This window comes from Montipora foliosa, chromosome 4 (assembly GCF_036669935.1).
Source record: "Montipora foliosa isolate CH-2021 chromosome 4, ASM3666993v2, whole genome shotgun sequence".
NCBI classification, from domain to species: Eukaryota; Metazoa; Cnidaria; class Anthozoa; order Scleractinia; family Acroporidae; genus Montipora; species Montipora foliosa.
Window position 1 is genome coordinate 14,092,324 of NC_090872.1, and position 17,748 is coordinate 14,110,071.

General features: G+C 39.4%; 1 protein-coding gene and 1 long non-coding RNA gene across 2 annotated transcripts in view; both read right to left on the reverse strand.

The window, feature by feature from the left end:
• LOC137999017 (uncharacterized) overlaps positions 1-5,750 on the reverse strand; it is an 8,400-nt gene extending 2,650 nt beyond the window's left edge. Inside the window, exon 1 of the long non-coding RNA XR_011122876.1 lies at positions 5,418-5,750. This is a non-coding gene — a long non-coding RNA (uncharacterized lncRNA). The remainder of the gene's footprint in view (positions 1-5,417) is intronic.
• A 5,130-nt stretch (positions 5,751-10,880) lies between these two features.
• On the reverse strand, positions 10,881-17,473 carry LOC137999954 (small COPII coat GTPase SAR1B-like). The gene is made up of 8 exons (XM_068845993.1): positions 17,349-17,473; positions 16,740-16,795; positions 15,078-15,197; positions 14,846-14,911; positions 13,757-13,860; positions 13,197-13,328; positions 11,696-11,780; positions 10,881-11,604 (listed from the first exon to the last, which is right to left on the reverse strand). Exons 2-8 carry the CDS (start codon positions 16,780-16,782, stop codon positions 11,576-11,578), a joined length of 579 nt encoding a protein of 192 aa, XP_068702094.1. The 5' UTR covers positions 16,783-16,795; positions 17,349-17,473; the 3' UTR covers positions 10,881-11,575.
• Between the last annotated feature and the right edge of the window lie 275 nt (positions 17,474-17,748).

Here is a 17,748-nt window from a genome sequence, read left to right on the forward strand (position 1 = left end):
GAACAACATCATTATTATTATTATTATTATTATTATTATTATTATTATTATTATTATTATTATCTGCAGTATACACGTATGGATGCTCTAATGTTAAAAGTACATAGGGCGCAAAGCGTAGCCTATGTCCTCTTACGGAACATAAGTCTCTATATAAAGGAGCGTTTTAAAATAATAAAATACATTCTATATATATATATATATATATATATATATCATAACAATAATAATCCTTAAAATCCTAAATCCTAAAATTCTAATTTAAATTTAAATTTAAAAATAAATAAATAAATAAAAAAAAATCCTTAAAATTTTCTAACACTCTATAATTTCTAAAGTTCGTAAGATTATTTGACGATGGCCTTGAAGGCCCGCGCTATGTTAAGCGAACTTGAGATAATAGCTTTCTGCATCCTTCTGAGAACCTCCCTTCCTCTAGCGCCCACAAGTTTCTTTATTGTTTTCTCTAAATCTTTAGACCAACCGCCTAGCACATCAATCACTACGTTGCACTGTTCCACGACATAGCCAGGGTACTGCTTCCTTAACTCCCAGCGCAGTGGAGCATACTTTTCCGTCTTCTCCCTCTCCTTTTTCCCACGGTTGTCTAACCAGGGGCAACTCATTTCAACTGCCCAGACTCGTTTCCTCCTGTGATCCACAAATCTGACGTCCACTCTGTTGGCCTTGACATAGCTTTGTTCGGCATACACTGGTACATCCCAGTAAGCTTGAGCTTCCGGAGATTCGTACACTGGTTTGGGTCCCACTAACGAGTACCATGGTGGTACTGAGTCCACTAGCTGCAGGTCTTTACACACCTCAAAGAACAACACCTTAAGTGCAGCGTTGTGTCGCTCCAAATACTTGGACTGTGCTAAAGCAGGACATCCTGCAAGAACATGCGCAAGAGTTTCTGCAGCGCCTCCGCACAACCTACACGTGATCTCTCCTTGTGAAGTTCCTGTTTTGATCTTTGTATACACTCTAGTAGGGGTGAGCTGTTCGTAAAGCTCCAGTACCCCGGTAATCGTGTGGGTGGGTGCTGAGGGCCACTCCCGTAGCCAAGCAAAACACTCATCCATGCTCAGATCTTTGTCGTGCCACCGTGCACACAGAAAGCGACCATGCCACTGCTCGCTCTCAATCTCTTCCTGTAACTTCTCCGTCACAGTCCTCCTCAAATAACCCTTAACTTTCTTCCCTAGAATTTCTGTATCCGGAGCTTGGCGCGGGCTGCATGACGGTTTCGGATAGTTCAAAGTCAAACCCGTGTCCAGCTCCTCCGCGTACTTGCATGCCTCCTTAACCAACGAAGTGAATCCCTTCTCACTCGCCCTCTCTTCAAACTTCTGAACTAACCTCATGGTAGGATCTGTATTCTCATACAGCTTAATTGCAGATTTGATTTTTGTTAGCTTGTATTCTTGCTCAATTGCGCGTAGGCCACGCCCACCCTTGTCCCTGGGTAGATACAACATAGCCGTCGAACTTAGCGGATGCTTCCCTCCGTTCTCACATATTATCTTTCTCGCCTCTCTGTCGATCACTCTAAGCTCTGTAATAGGCCAATGCTGAGTCCACATCAAATAGGAGAGGACTGGAAGAGCAAACTGGTTACTTGCAGTCACACGGTTGGAATCAGACAGGGGGCTACTCCAAATTAATGACAACCTTTGTAGGTACACCTTTGCCGCACATTCCAATGCCAGCTTCTCATCCTGCATCACAGTCTCTCTCACCCCTAGAAACTTGTAAGTAGAACTCGCGTCCAAGCTTTCCACGACCCCCTCGTGACCTAACCTCACACCTGCTGCATCATGCACTTGAGCCCCTTTCCTCACATGAATCACATTGCACTTCTTAGGATTCCATGTTAGTCCAATGTCCTCCATGGCGGCACTGGTAGATTTTAAAACTCTGTTGAGCTTAGGTTCAGAGGACGCAAAAACTTTCAGATCATCAATATACATTAAATAGTATACCTTGGCACTTATAGGCTTAGACAACTTATATCCCTCAGTAGCTTCCAGTGACCAGGCTATTGGATTTAAACATAGCGTAAAGAGGCGCGGACAGAGTGAGTCTCCCTGCGGCAATCCTCTGTTAAATCGAATACAACGAGAGGTTTCGGGACCACGTTTGGTGGTAGTAACAATCCTGGTATTCCAGCTTGCAACTAAGAATCTCATGACTCTACAAAGCCAGGAAGGAAAGCGGTGAACTTCCATAATTTCAAGCAGCCAGCTGTGATCCACCGAGTCGTAGGCCTTCTTTACATCTACCCAAGCCATGCTTAGGTTTCGTTTTCCTCTGTGACAATCTAACGTCACCATTCTGTCAATCATAAGATTGTCTGACGTCCCACTGCAGCCCAATCTGGCTCCCCTTTGTCCACTCTCCATCAGGTCGAATTCTCTCAAATGATTGTCCATTGGTGTCTGAAGGCACGACGTGAACCATTTGTAGATGTTATTTAGGCACGTTATTGGTCGCTGATTCTCGCTGCTGAATTCACCTGGTTTAGGGATGAGTCGCGTTTTTCCCTCAGAAAACCAAGTGGGATATTCCTCGGTGCTTTCAGAGATGGCAACGAAGGCTTTAGTGATCCCCTCATGCAGCACATGCATGCGCTTCCACCAATAGTTAACAAGGCGGTCAGGCCCTGGGGCGCTCCAGTTTCTTTTCTTGAGTAAACACTTGACCGCTTCAGAGCACTCTAACCTCCAGGACCCCTCCGAAGGCACTGGAACCTTCCTAGCAATTGCTTCCTTGATCTTACTCAGCCATTCTGCTTCCTTGTTCCCAGTCCCTCTCGTCTCCCATAACTCTATCCAGAAATTGCTTGCATCCTCAATGTTCTCAAATCTCTCTTCACTATCACACCCAGAACGATTGCTAGAGGTACTCTGATATTTAGGTCGCTCCTCGTCTTCACTGCACAGCGCCCTGAAATGTGCGTAAACTTTCCTTGTATCTTGATTGAACTGCCGGTTAATCGATCTTGCTTCATGAAGCTTTTTTCCTCTGGTATATCCAGCTTTTAGTTTACGTAACTGTGACTTTTTCTTTTCCATATAATTAATCAGTTCAGAAGAAGAGATCTTTTTACATTCTTCCATCAAAATAGTCCTGTTTTTTCTTCCTTTCTTGGTGATCTTTCTGTTTTCCCTGATTCGCTCTAACTCAGCTTTTGCAATCGATATTCTTTTTCTCAGCTCCGTCACTTTCTTTTCAAATTCTCTCTTATATTTGTCACTATGCCTTTTTCCACTGTCAGTCCGCATGTTATGTTCTTTTCTCCAACCCTTAATGAGCAGAAACGCTATGACAGCCGAGTATAATGCGCAATTAGCAACCCATAGATATCCGAAAGGGTTTTCCACAGGGAGGACTGTGTTTTGACTCATTATTTCGCCAACAGTCTTGTTGATTATATTGATTTCATTCCCAGAGGGCTTTTCTTTTATTCTGGTGTCAAACCCACGGCTGGTGTAATCGCCTGGTTGAAGATTCACCGATGCGAATAATCGTAACGCCTTTCCCAATAGATCGTCTTTGTCCTCGGTAAGAGTATTAACTGGTCCCACTGGAATTACAGTCTGATCCTGTGTACTATGCAGATTCGACTCTTGCTCCTGTTTATTAGCATTTCGCGCTGACTGGCACTTACCAGCGCGCTGTTCTGATTCTCCATTATTGCTGTCTATTAAACCATTCTGCTTTCGTTTTCCAATTCGCCTGATGATACTACTAGTAGCATCCCCCATCGACTTTTCTAAGCGAGCGGCCTGATCTCTCAGGTTTTGGCTTGTTAAACCAAAGTCCTCATAACCCATAGCATCCCACATCTCTTTCATCACTTGCATATATCCCTTTTTACGTCCGCTCTCTGATAATGGTGCCTCATCAGACTTCACTAGGATCTGAGCCTTGCGCTTACAGCTTAACACCGCTTCATTCATTTCCTTCGTCCATTTTATCTTCCGCCTTGTTTTTTCTTGAACATCTGCCCCACTCGTCACCTCCATTTGTCGTAGTGAACGCAACAGTAAACGAACTCAAATATTCAAACTAATGACTCAAATTTCCGTGCCAGGAGACACCTGCAGTCTCACTTCTCTCAGTTAGACAAAACACAAAGTATAAAATACTCCTCTGAATGTGTACTGGTGCTCCAAGCTTGGCTCACTTTCGTGCAGAAGCAAATTTCCAACGCTAGGGACGAAGCACGTCTGCACTACTCGCCGACTTATTATTATTATTATTATTATTATTATTATTATATTATTATTATTATTATTATTATTGAAAAGCAGTGAGGTTTCTATCAAAGCAAGGTCAACTCCAGACTCACTTTCATTCAAAGGCCAGGTAACTGAGCACAAAACTGTAAAATGGTATATTAACCGGGATGAGGAGGTGACTGCTCGAGATCCATTTGCATTTGGATTTCAAAACTATGTTAACTAAACACTAATTTACCTAAGTCTTAAGCCTTAATTTTAAAAAGAAACTTGTTTATTTTAAAAGGAATTTTAATTCCTATTTAATGGTCCCCATTACTAACTTTATGCTAGAGCTCGATCGAAGAGAAAATGACGTCAAAGACTCACTAGTTTGAGAATGGAATGCGTTTGTACGCGACTGAATTAATATGCAGCACGGGAGTTTCGGGCTTTCAGATATTTAAACTCCTGTTTTGCATACATAATAAACTGCGTTTACACGCTGAAATTTTAAGCTACTGAGTAAATGACGTCACTTTTCCACGTGTTCCCTAGCTCCAGCCCTCTGAGGTCTAGTCGGTCAGTTTTGAGCGTTAGTAATGGTGGACCTTAAAATTCAAATTGGCACTCAAAGTTCAAAATTTTGCCAGGCAGGTGTTAAGCAAACACACTTTCAAAATCTAAAGAAATCATAATATCACTTTAAAGATCCACGCGGTATTTGCTTGCAAGATAAAATATAGAAGGGATCATGATCTTGTTTCAGAGGGTAGAGAATTAGACAACCGGTTTAGGAAGTCCTAGGTTCAACTCCGGCCCGCAAACAATTGGGGTCTTTAGATTATGATCAGAATCCAAGAAGATTTGTCCGTCCAGACGATTTTTTCGTCTTCTAATGTGTTAAAGGCTAGTCATTTATAGTCCAAAACGTTTGAAACTTCAATAAGATCTCCAGACTTTAAGTTCAAGACACCAGTTTTAAAAACACCTTTCAAAATGGTTTTTACAGTGCAAACAGCATCCCACCACTTGAAAGTTGTAGCATACAGTTGAAGCCTTTAAATCTTTTCGTAGGTGTTAAAAATGTGGGCTGCCAGCGCAGCATAAGGCTCCCAGCATAGATTTGAAGTATGTTTGAATTTAAATAGTCACTGTCACAATGGCCAATCTTTCTGAAAATGAATGTACCTTTCTCTGTTGTCGGCGTTTCAGCGTTAATCCTGTCCTGCCTGCGGCCCTCGTAGTCGATGCCACACACGAGGATTCAGATACCAAGCAAGCTAATAAGCAAAAAAGAAAAAGCGCCTGAAGAAGTCTCGCCTTTGCCATTGCCACTTACTTGAGTTTCTTGACGATAAAATCACGAGTGGTATGCGATATCCTTGATTATATCAGTTAAAATAGGTAAATAAGGGGCGGGGATCGATCTCGTTCCTAGGGTCTAACTGGCGAAACGGGAAGATGAGAGAGCCCTAGAGTGTGTTTGGGCGGACTTTGCATTGCACATGGTGTTACCGTTCAATCTAAACTATGCATGAAGGGAACTCCGCCTTTTTAGTGTTTCGCGAAATGGATTTTGGTATAAATTGGAAAAAAATTATCCTTAAGCCGAGATAAACGACAACGCTAATTGACTTCTCCGGCTTAGAAATTCACTCATTAATTAACAAAATGTAAACACTAATAAAATGCGTGAAATGTAGCAGACAAATTTGTTTGCTCTCTAAGAAGATTTTTAGAACAAGCGTTAAGTCTCCCACGCCCCCGGTAGCTAATATTTATCACCGAAAAGTAAACAAGCACAAAGCTGGCGCCTTCACGTCAGCTAAAGTTTTGCGAAGTTTTCCTCGCTTCTAAGGCTTCTTCATTCAAAGTTTATAAAATTAGAACGCCGGGGATACTTACTCGCACATTCTCCAGGCTTGGTCCGAAAGAAGTCAGTTCTTACGAGCAACCGCAAGCACAACCAACATACAGTACAACACAAACTCAGTGGCATATTGTTCATTAGTATTTTTAATTTCAGGAGGTATTGAATTGATACAAGGCTAAAACTAAGAAAAGTCATTAGAAGACCAGTCGTTTTCTCCTTATAGGTGCATTTTATCTACTTTTTTTTTTTAACTTTTCTAACGATAGACATTCACAAACCCATAGAAAGATATCATGGCGAACTAAAACTACCGAGTTGCCCAATGATACGTATACAATGAATGCAATGATAAACAAAATACGAATATTGTCAAAAAGTGTCAGTGCTAAATTGAAATATTAAAACTGCTTGTTGTCCTCCAAACAGATAGACCCTAAACTGATGAGTCATTCTTCAGGTCTTTGTCGATCGGTCCAACTTAGAATAATGTACCTTTCAGTGAGCCAAGGGTGAAATAGCAGAGCCTTAATTTGTAAGGCTTAATTAAAAGTCAGTCTTGTGTAATTAAACGCTTGTTTGTTGTTTTAAGTTAAAATCAGCAGTAGACTACGTAGGGGGATCTAGCGGGAGGGGTTGAAGGAGTCGCAACCCACCAGATCTATTTTATATAACACGAAATAACTTTGGGACATCGTTAGTAGAGATGACTGCCATATGGGATGACATATTATCACGTGACATGTCAAAGTTATTAATAGCACAGAAAGCTTCTCCGCTAAACGGCAACACCTTTTATCACTTTTTGGAGGCTGGATTTACCTTGATGATGTTAACACTATTGGGTACATCATTTTTGTGCTTGAATATTTCAAGATAATTTTAAGTAAATGTCCGAAAAAAGAAATCACTTTCCATAGGGGACTGGGCACTAGTACAAAAAGCCGTATATTTCCAGAACCAAAGACATATTTAACAAAGGCCAAGAACAGTTCGTTCTTTTACTATTTTGACTAATCTAATAGTAGCGTTGCTTGTTTGTCAAGTTGTTTACATTAGTGAAACGGCTTACACTGCGATTACACCATACGTCGAATTTCTCATGAACTCACGGCTTAAAAAATTCTCTTCAATTTCGACTCTGTATTGGTGCTTTGACTAATCTCGTACCCTGATCTCCCACACAGTGAGATGTGGGTAAATAGTGCAGTCAAAGTATAATCTGAGATTAATTTTATACTTTGGGAATTTGACCTTTTATTATGCAAAACTTTAGAAGCATTTTTCTATTGTTTTGGCACCGACGTGGCCGTCTCATCACCCTAATAATCAAAGAATGTGGCAAATACATTTGATCGTATAGGAAAGATATCCTTGACATCAGTAACCTACTGACCTATTGTCAGTAATGTGCTAACCAGAACCTCATTGGCTATCAAAACAAAGGGTTTTTTGTCCCTGTGGTTGGCACATTTGAATAACAAAAGCAATGGTTATAAACATATATCTTCCCTATAGATAGCACAAGGAATCGACCTAATCGGCTAACTCGTCAATGTTGTACCCAATTCAAACCCTTTGGGAATAAAACGTTTTGTTCCAGGTATTTCCATATCATTTAAACATGAATGCTACATTATCATGCAAATGCAGTACACAAAGAATCTTAATCTGGGGAGATTTGAATTGGGTACAACATTGAGTTAGCCGATTTATAGGTCTATTGTTGACAATTCGCAGTTAAGTGGGTCAGCAATGCCTTTAGGCAGCAGAGAAAGCAGAAACGAGCGAGGTTGCCTGATCATTCTCCAGTGGCGCTCACAAAGAGGAAGGAATTTGCCACATTTTATTTGACGAGCGGTCTACACGAGCAATTTTTCGTATTTGACAACTTTTTTAACATTAAAGCTGACATGCCAGCTTTTCAGCATTACATGAAACATTGGCCAAATTTCCTTGTCTACACGAGCAAATAAGAATTGTCACATACAAATTGCTCGTGTAGACGGGATTTTAAGTTGCCTTTAGTTCCTATACCAACAGCTTGTTCTTATTGAAAGGTACGAAATTGAAAGAATAAACTAAAAAAGAATAAGCTCGCAAATCTTTCTCTTTCAGTTCTTTAATGCTGTACATATAAAATAATTACTTCATGTTAATACAAATGTACATGGATAATGTCGCAACTGGACAGAATTAAAAGCAAACTCATCAACACTTGCCAGCTTGCAGTTCAAGGCAAGTGCAGTGGATAACATTTATTTTACGTTTCTAGTTGCACAATATCAAGATTGCACAAAAAATCAAAATGAAATTTTTGTTGTCTCCGAGACACACACAGTAATCTTATCCTTGACTTCCTGTACCGCTCAAAGTAAACCATCTAACGCCTTTGCAAAACGCTGACCAAAGTCAACGCGTTCGTCGAAACGGAAAACGCGTGTTTTAACTACTTTTTTTCCAACACGTTCTCCCTTTCTTACTCATGTTAGCACCTTACCTTCGTGTTACCAACAATACTAATTTCAAATCAATGATGATTTCCGATTATTGCGCCTTTCAATAACATGCGGACTCTTAAATTCAAAGGTCAACCGACAAATGCGTTTTTCGCTACCGTCAATCCAATATGCGGCGGCTTCTCCGAGCTTCCGACTACTGTCGAGCGCGCAGTAATCAAATCACATCACTGAGCCCAGTTCACTCAACATAGTCGGAAGCTGGGAGGAGCCGCCGAAAATTGGCACAGAGTCCGCATGTTATTGAATGGCGCAGTACTGGCCTCGGTTATTCAAAAGATAGAAAGCGCTATCCACCGGATAAATCATTATGCAGGGTATAAACACTAGCAAAACCAATTGAGTTATCCAGTGGATAGAGCGGTTTTCAATTGAGTGTCGAAAGTAATTAGCGAATTACTTTGGTTTTGCATCTACTTCACTCTGTGATTGGTTCAAAGTTCTCTGGCCACTTTTTAAACCAATCAGAAGTGAAAGCAAAACCAATCGTGGCTCACGCGTGCACATTTTCCCGCGCTTTGTATCGGCTACGTGTAATTACTTCGGGTTTTGATTGGTTTACTGGATTGTCTCTGTCCTTTTTGATTGGCCAAAGTAATTACCTTGGTTTTGGTTTTACGACACTCATTTGAAAACCGCTCTAGCGCTATCCACCCTGCGAACTGAGGCCCGAGTTACAAACTAAGGCAAACTAGTGTACATCTGGTTTTAAATTCGTTAGATGGTTCGCTTATCGTTGGGAGGTCGTGAACACGCGAACCCAACATTAACAAAAAATCTGCAGAACAAAATTACAGGTCATTTAAGATCCACAACGCAAGGTGAACAAATACGTCTTGGAAATTTCAAGTTGAACAAAGCTTTTGGGTTAGTTTAATTTCTTCAAACCATTATAACTACAGTGTATACACAAACCCGTATTGGGAGGAACGGTATTGAATACATTAGAAACAAATTTGACCGAATGCTGTTGTGTGTTTCCGTTTTCCAGAAAACTTGAGAATCAAATTAGCCATTCTTAGATCCACATTTCGCGGACGAGGATGAACTGTGCAACTCATTAAATGGTATTCTCGTTCACAGCGCCTCGTCGTGGATCTTTTAAGTCTCTAACACCTGTCTCTGCCAAGTGAAACATCTACGTGTACAGTAGTTTGTAATAGGGACCATTAGATTCTAGGACGAAGAAGAGAACGAGAACGAGATTTGACTGCCCGTTTTTAGCGAAAAGGCTTAGAAGATTTATAACCCGGACGATTAATCTTACTCTCTGCTAACAGTGTAGGTTGCTCAGTTATTCTTCTTGCTGGTAACTGAGCCTTTTTGCTGATCGAAAAATGCCAAAACTGCTACCCTGTTGTTGACTTGTTTTGATTCGACGACAATTTTGCAAACCCTCGTACTAAAATGACGACGGTATCACGTTTTTCCCGCCAAAATGACGCTGGTTTGCGCACGCTCACTGTTGTTCTTTAAGAAAATCTCGTACTCGTAGTTGTCCTCGTCTTAGAATCGAAAGCTATCTATTGTTTGCACCACGACGGCAGCGATGATGTCTCATAAGCGAACAACTCAAGGATAGTTTTATATTGCGTGCTAAGCAAAAGGAAACTTTGTTTTTGGACATTTCTTGCGTAAATTGTTCTCTTCCATCTCATGGCTTCTACCGTCAACCCGGCTATTTCAAATTTTCCTTGGCAATTCTTGGTTTTCACATGACGTCACAGCCGACACATTGGAACCCCGACCAAATCTTCCGGGAATTTACAGAGCGACGCGCCTTTCCGTGGCCACCTAAAATTCTTTTTACAAATTGTCCGCCAATCAGGATGTGTGAATTTGATTGACAGCCACGCCTCCTTGCAAAGTTCGAAGTTCGCACAATTGTAAGTTGAACACCGTTGCATGGGTTGTTGAGTTGACGTATTTTCACGTAATTGTCAAATGTGAAAGTTTCTTGGGTGGTCACGGTAAGGCGCGTTGCACTGTAAGTTTATCATTGCGCAAACGTTTTCTTTTCTTTTCGTTGAAAAACATGGTTGTTGATCACGTGAGTGAAAACCAACAATTGCTGGCTAATCAATAGGCAATGTCTTAAAGAAAAAAGAAATCTGGGGGTGGGGGGGAGGGTCGGTCCAACTTTCAGTAAACGAAGATTGAAATAGCAGGGCCTTCGTGTGATATCATGTGCCAGGATTAAAGGACAGTCCTGTGTACTGTGTGCTAATTAACAACCGAACTTAAACAATAATTTGAAGACTGTAGAGTTTACAAAGATTTCCGTTTGTTTTTTCACAAAGAATCATGTTCACTGTACATGTGCACCTTTTGGCAACCACAAATCAAAGTACAAATAAAAATTATTTTATCTGAATTTGTAAAAGCAAACGTTGAGCCCACTTCAATTCAACATTCTTGCAAGTGTGAAAGTCCTCTCTCCTGTTACATTGTACATGTACAAGGCATGTTCTGTGCAATCATAGTACGTATGCCACAATCATAAAACTACACTGTAGTACATGTAACTTCAACGAGTCAAAGGCATTTGCATAACTGAAAAACTGAAATACAGTATGAATATCAATTACAATACTTACTGCATGCAATGCAAGGAGTTTGAGATTGAGATTGTGAAAAATAAGATGGCTCAAGCCTTTATCCTGCGCACAAAAATACTACTTAAATTTCATTCCCTTCATTGCATATAGTAACCATAGATGTACACATCAGCCAGCATCCTTAACTGTGAACAGTGATCAGGTGACCCTGATAATGGTACCAAATTAATTTCTATTACAAGAATTCACAACTAAGAAAAATCAAAAAGTTTAGACCGTTTGTTCAATTCCTTGTCTGGCCAATTCTGTATAGCATCTGTCTTGTATTCTTTCTCATTCCAAATTTGAACAAATTGACACAATACATTTCTGTTTCACTAGTTTCGAGATGATGATGGTTTAAATGTAATTCGCCAGCCACCTAAAGCCTGAAATAAACCACAAGGAAAACAAGACAGTCAATAACTGCATGTGGCCACTCCTTGTGTGGAGAAGAAAATGAAATTAATCAACACTGACCTTCACCATAACCTTGCCGTTTTAACACACTACACATGTAAAGTTCCATAGGTCGTGCTTGGAGATCTTTAGCTGCAATGTTTCCCTGTTCAGCGAAACGAAGAACAGATTTTTAAAACGAGAGAGAGAGCAAAGAGGAAAAGAAACTAATCATGCCATTCATGCATACACTGTACAGTACTGCAACTTAGTTGGATCGGTTGAGAATCGGGCTTTCATGCAGGAGAAGTAATATGTCAAAAAGGAGTGGGAATGTTTCATCAGGGGTTCCAAACACCAAGAAACAGATGAAAGCATGATGCCATAGGCAGAGTGCTTTTATTGTTTTAAAGTGTTCGGAACCCCTGATGAAACATAAAGCATGAGTTTTTGACATGACTTCTCAACCTTTTTTTTTTTTTACTAAGGATGAGTGTAACATCACAGTCATTTGTAAAGGAAGTGAATAATCAATAGGGAAGATATCTGTTTACAAACATTACTTCTGTTCTTCAAATGTACATGTAACTACCACAGGAATAAAAGAACCTTTGTTTCCACAGCCAAAGAGGCTCTGGTTGGCACATTAATGACATAAGGTGACGTCAACGATATCTTCCCTATATTTGGGTGAGTTCAAAAGGAAGAGCTTTTAAATTTACATATAAGGGAGTGATGGAGAGCGAGTCCGAATCACGTCGTTTTCACCTGCCAAAACCGTATTCCTAAGTAAGTGATTCCGTTAACGAGGCTATTCCAGTTTCAACTAAATATAAAAATAAGAGATACAAGTGCCGGTTTTCAATTGCGGTGAACTTTTCAAAGACTACGAACAACACAAGGTTGAAGCCTTGAGTGCAGACATTGCTGAAATGGATGCTCATTTGCTGAACAACTGGGTGTCCAAATTCGTTTTAATCCTCTGGACACTAATGATATAATGTACTGCGAGAGTTTTATGTTGAATATTCGGGAAAGTTAAAATGCATTGTGTGCGAGTACTTATGTCAGTGATAAAACTACATAAAAATTCAAGGGATAAAAATTGATCATAGTAGCACTTTAAAAGATAACCGATGAGAAAGTGCTGCCTTTGTAATTTCATCTGCAAATGGTTAGACTTCTCGGTTAAGGACTATACACCATGCACCCCATCTTAAACCTTTACCATTAATCAACATTGTGGGATGTTAAAGAACTCGCACACTGTTCACGAAGAGTATTGGGGGCACCCCCAGTGTTGTGGTCTGTCCTCCTTTCACGTTCATAAAGTACATGGGTTGAGTGGGTAGGTAAGATCAAAATTAATAATAATTATGGACTGAGAGCAGCTACCAGAGGCAACTTTAAAGACCGAATTACAACCTCACAGAAAAATAAGAATTGTGAACTATGAGACTCTATGATTGTGTTATAATTATGTGTGCGGTATGTAAAACGATTTTTCGTTTTATTTGTACACCTTTGACACCAAAGGCTCATCCATTTTAGTGCCTGGAAACAATAGGTGACAGTACAGTACCTTTCCTGTTGTAAGTCCATAAAGTCCGAAGTACTGTCTAATATAATCCTCACTGGCAGCTCCTGGTATGTCAATTTTGTTCCCAAGAAGAAGAACTGGACAACTTGCTAACTGCTCATCGGCCAACAAACTCTGCCAAATATACAGTATACAACAAAAAAATTTAGACCTGCATCTCGACCATCAAGGACCTTCCATCACAGGTGGGATCTTTTTTACCACTAGTTCGTTAGACAAAAAATGTTACACAATAACCTATGACATCAATAATCAGAAAGTACCAAAACCTTGAAATGATGGGCCAGAGATAATGGGGGTGTTCTTTGACTTGTGCTAGCCAAGAAACATAATGTACATCTTGCTTTGTCTTTCTACTTTATCGACACAATACTGTTTTTTTACCAATAAAAAGTTAATTCTTGATTTTTTGGTTTTTTTTTCCTTAAGCAAAAGCCTGATGGTAATGTTGCTAGTGCTCTCAACAAAATACATGTAATCTATTTTCCTGTTAACACCTTTAGAAAACTGTGCATTTCAAAAACCTGAAAACATGTACATGCCTCTAGTTCAGCCTTAGACTCTGGAAGTCTTTCTCCATCAGCACAATCAATAATGAAAACTATTCCGTTGACTGCAGGAAAATAATCCTTCCAAATCCGGCGAGCTGCAAAAAATAAAGAAAATCAGTTGAACGCTTCACTGCATACCCGACAACATGCACACTGACATTTCTATTAGACACTGTACTCTGTCTACTAAAATATAATGAAGATAACTGTATTCAAGGTGGATAAACGGGTAGTGTTACAGGGACTTACATGTAGACACATACATGTACGGCAGAATAAGCACCACATATGTACTACTGTACATGTACATCTACCAGTACAAGTAAACAACTCCACAGTTGTGAATCGTAAGGATACATACAATGTATAATTATGTATGTGGTGAAGGTTACAACTACTGTACAGTGTACATAAATGTATTTTTAGCATGAAAACACATCTACAGAACCCTTTCACATGAGATATACACATAATTATTACATCAGAGTGCAATTTTAGGATCTACAGTGTATCTTTCTTCCCATGTAATTGCAGTAACTGTTGGAATGCGCTACCATGAAACAATGATCCAATCTAGAGGTTGTGGGTTCATTTCCCACCCTGGTCAGAGCTTTTCTCTGTCCTTATTTTGTCAATTTGCATTCCCCAGGCAAAGGCTCAAATTGAACTTAGACGCACGTAGCACTCTCACTGGTAGATCTCTTTCGTTTCAGGACAGTACATGTAAATGCATTTGTTTTGTTCTGGTTATAAAAAGAATTGCTAAGGATCAAATGAGTTCAACTCTTCACTCAAGATAATGACTACAAATCATGAATTCCTAGGCTTAAAGGTTTTCCAAAAAAGTTCCAAAATTTGTTGATTCTAAGAAAGCACTTGGATTATAGTAGAGGCAATATTCATGCTCATACAAAATTCTTAAAACCATTAAGTTTACAACGAAAATTTACTAATAAATGAAAAATATACATGTAGATGCAACTACAACCTTTCCAGAAAAGTACAAAGTACAAGGAACATTTACAAGGAACATGTACAAAGAACATGCACAAGGTACAAGGAACAAGGTACAAATCATACCTTGCTTGTGACCTCCTAAATCAAATGTTGTAAACTTCATACCACCCATGGACAACTCCTCTGATGCTAAAAACAAAAATTAAAATAAAAATAAAAACAAAACAGAGTATTTCGGCAATGAACATGTTGAAGTCTGATAACCAGACTAGATTAGTTAAATACATTTTGTAACTGTAACTTCAAAAGAAATGCATTCTAAAAATTAATTATCAAAAAGGATAAAAGTTCATACTTGGATGAAGCGTCGGAACATGCTGGGCCATGCGGTCATCCTTAAGCATGTGTAATAAAGTTGTTTTTCCCGCATTGTCCAATCCTAAGAATACCAATTTGCCAGTCTTTTTCATTAAACCTATGAGAGAAATGTCAATGGAGTGTTTTATTTTAGCACACAGCATTTTGTGTCTAAATCCCTGGCTAAAAGATTCCATCAGTGTCAACAAACATGTTAGAGAATTGAGTATGAATGCTGAATGTTATTGTTGACACTTTAATCTGCGCTTTGAATGCTACATATACATGTATCATCACACAAACACCTCTTTAAAACAGGTGAACCATGTTGCAATGTTTAGTCATAGAGTAACCTGTTCATCCTTCTCATACTACAAAGTGTTGGGAACAATTCTTGTGTTACTTCAACCATTGAACATCACTAATATTCAAAGGGATATTAATAAAACCATCTGTCAACCCCACACTAAAGTGTAATTACAAAAATTAAAATTAAAGTTATGTTGAGTAAATAATTTAGATTCATTCTATGACAGTCACTGCAGTCACTCTTTAAATAATTACTATTCATATATCCTGAAGAAGTCCTCCTTGGTAAAATGACAGACCAATGACAGACCCGAACAGACAATATAGCACTCAGGTTTTCACGTTTGAGGAATTGAACCCATTAACGTTTTATTTTCACCGGCCAACTTTTCTTTAAATTTTAATTTCTGGGGTAAGCTTTGGTTTTCTTCTGATATGTGTTCTCAATTCTAGACATGTGTCTAGTTTCATCCCCCTCGAAAGCATACACTCCAACAATGGTAATTGTTGATTTGAAAAAGCCTTGCTCCGTGTATTGAGCAACATCTGAAAGTTTCGTCAGCTTATTCTAAATTAAACACTTTCCCATGCGAAAGCAAACAAATACGTTTGGTGAAGCATCGAAGACGGCTGTCGCTGAAGGAAGAAAGTGAAAGGTACGCTTGCCGAATATTTCTTTGTCACATGTTCAAGGTTTTTGTCTTTTACATTTGCTCTCGCTGATTTTTGCCACCTAGTTTGATTGACTAGAAAATCTATACGTATTAAGTGACTTGAGCTTCTGTCGCACTTACTACCTATGGAACCACAAGACTTTTTACCATAGTTCAACTTTCATTTGAATTTCTCGAAGCAGAAAGGTCACACAAGAATGAGAAAGTGATCGGGGATCGAAGAACTTGGTAAAGTCGAGCACGTTTGTTGACTATTGCTGCGTCATAACACGTCATATCCAAGATGGCGCTCTCCAAGTCACAAAAGAGGCAACTTCAAAGTGCTCTAGTCACATTTTAACAGGGAACTGGACAAAACGGCAATTATTTTCCAATTCCTGGCGAAAAGTTTTCGTAATTTAGAGAAACTTTTTCTAGACAATACTTTCCCTTTAAAAAGCCATTCCTTTCCTTTACAGTGTTGAATGGCAACAGAGTACATGTACTTGTATGTGTACTGCACTATAACCATTGTTTAGGCTTTTTGTTCCTTGGTCTTTAAAGCTTAAGAGAAAAAAAAAACTTGCTTGGAGCCTTTCCATAATAATGGTAACAGAGAGTTATGTAATTATTTTGAGCCCAGTAGATTCAGTTGATTATTATGCAAGTGCATTGTACGAAAATGCACAAACACTCACCTAAGTAGTTGAGCATTCCAGTAAACCAATCCCACATAAACATTTTTGCAACAAACCTACCAAAAGTAAGAAATAAATTCAAGACGAGCAATGATGTTGCTACACGAAACCACTCATAACAACAAGAGTAAAAAATAATCGAATGAACTTACAAGTTAAATCTAATTTGACTAAATCCATTTCCGCTAGTAAGTTCACTTCTCCTCATATTTGAAAACAACAGAAAGCAGTCACTACTTTATGATCGGCCAGTGGGGAGTTTGACAACATTACCTTATACGTTACTTTATAATCAACAACTGCATGAACTGTGGAATTGGTGACGTGCTAAAAATTACGTGAATTCTGGAATCGCATCATACGCAAGTGCCAGCGTGGCTTATTTCACGGGATGGCTTACGGTGCTACACATTTACCGCAGGAACCGCGACAATCGCAATAAAACCTGGCAGATTTCTTCATAGACACGTAACAATGTGATGTTTAACTCAAAAACATTTGCCGGTACAATATGTAGCACGACGCTCCCTCAGATGACTATTTAGTGCTGCCGTTGGACTTCAGGTCATTGATAAATCAAATTCTGGATAATGAACCCATCATACTTACCTACAACTTTGAAAATCCTAGAAAAAAGTCGCGAAAATATCGGAATTTTGCAAGATACACTTCCACAAAAATTATTACACGCGTACGATTTCGGAGTTGTTTCCCGTATGTACGCCTCATTGCGCAACTGCGCCACGTAATAAACTCGACCAGGGAACTGGGAACTGCTAATGGAGATACCTTTGACTTCCTGTAGATCGTAGGTGAGCTTTGTCTTCGTCGCATTCCAGCCGTCCGTGGAATTTAGAACTTATATGAGAAAAAGAAGGAGGAAGGATAAAACTTATCAAAAAACAAAAAGAGGAAGACGGATAGAAAGGTGAAGGAAGCGATGTTCCTCGATTTATTTGGTGGAGTTAAACTCCACGTGAAAGTTCGTTTTGAGGAGCTCATCTCAAAT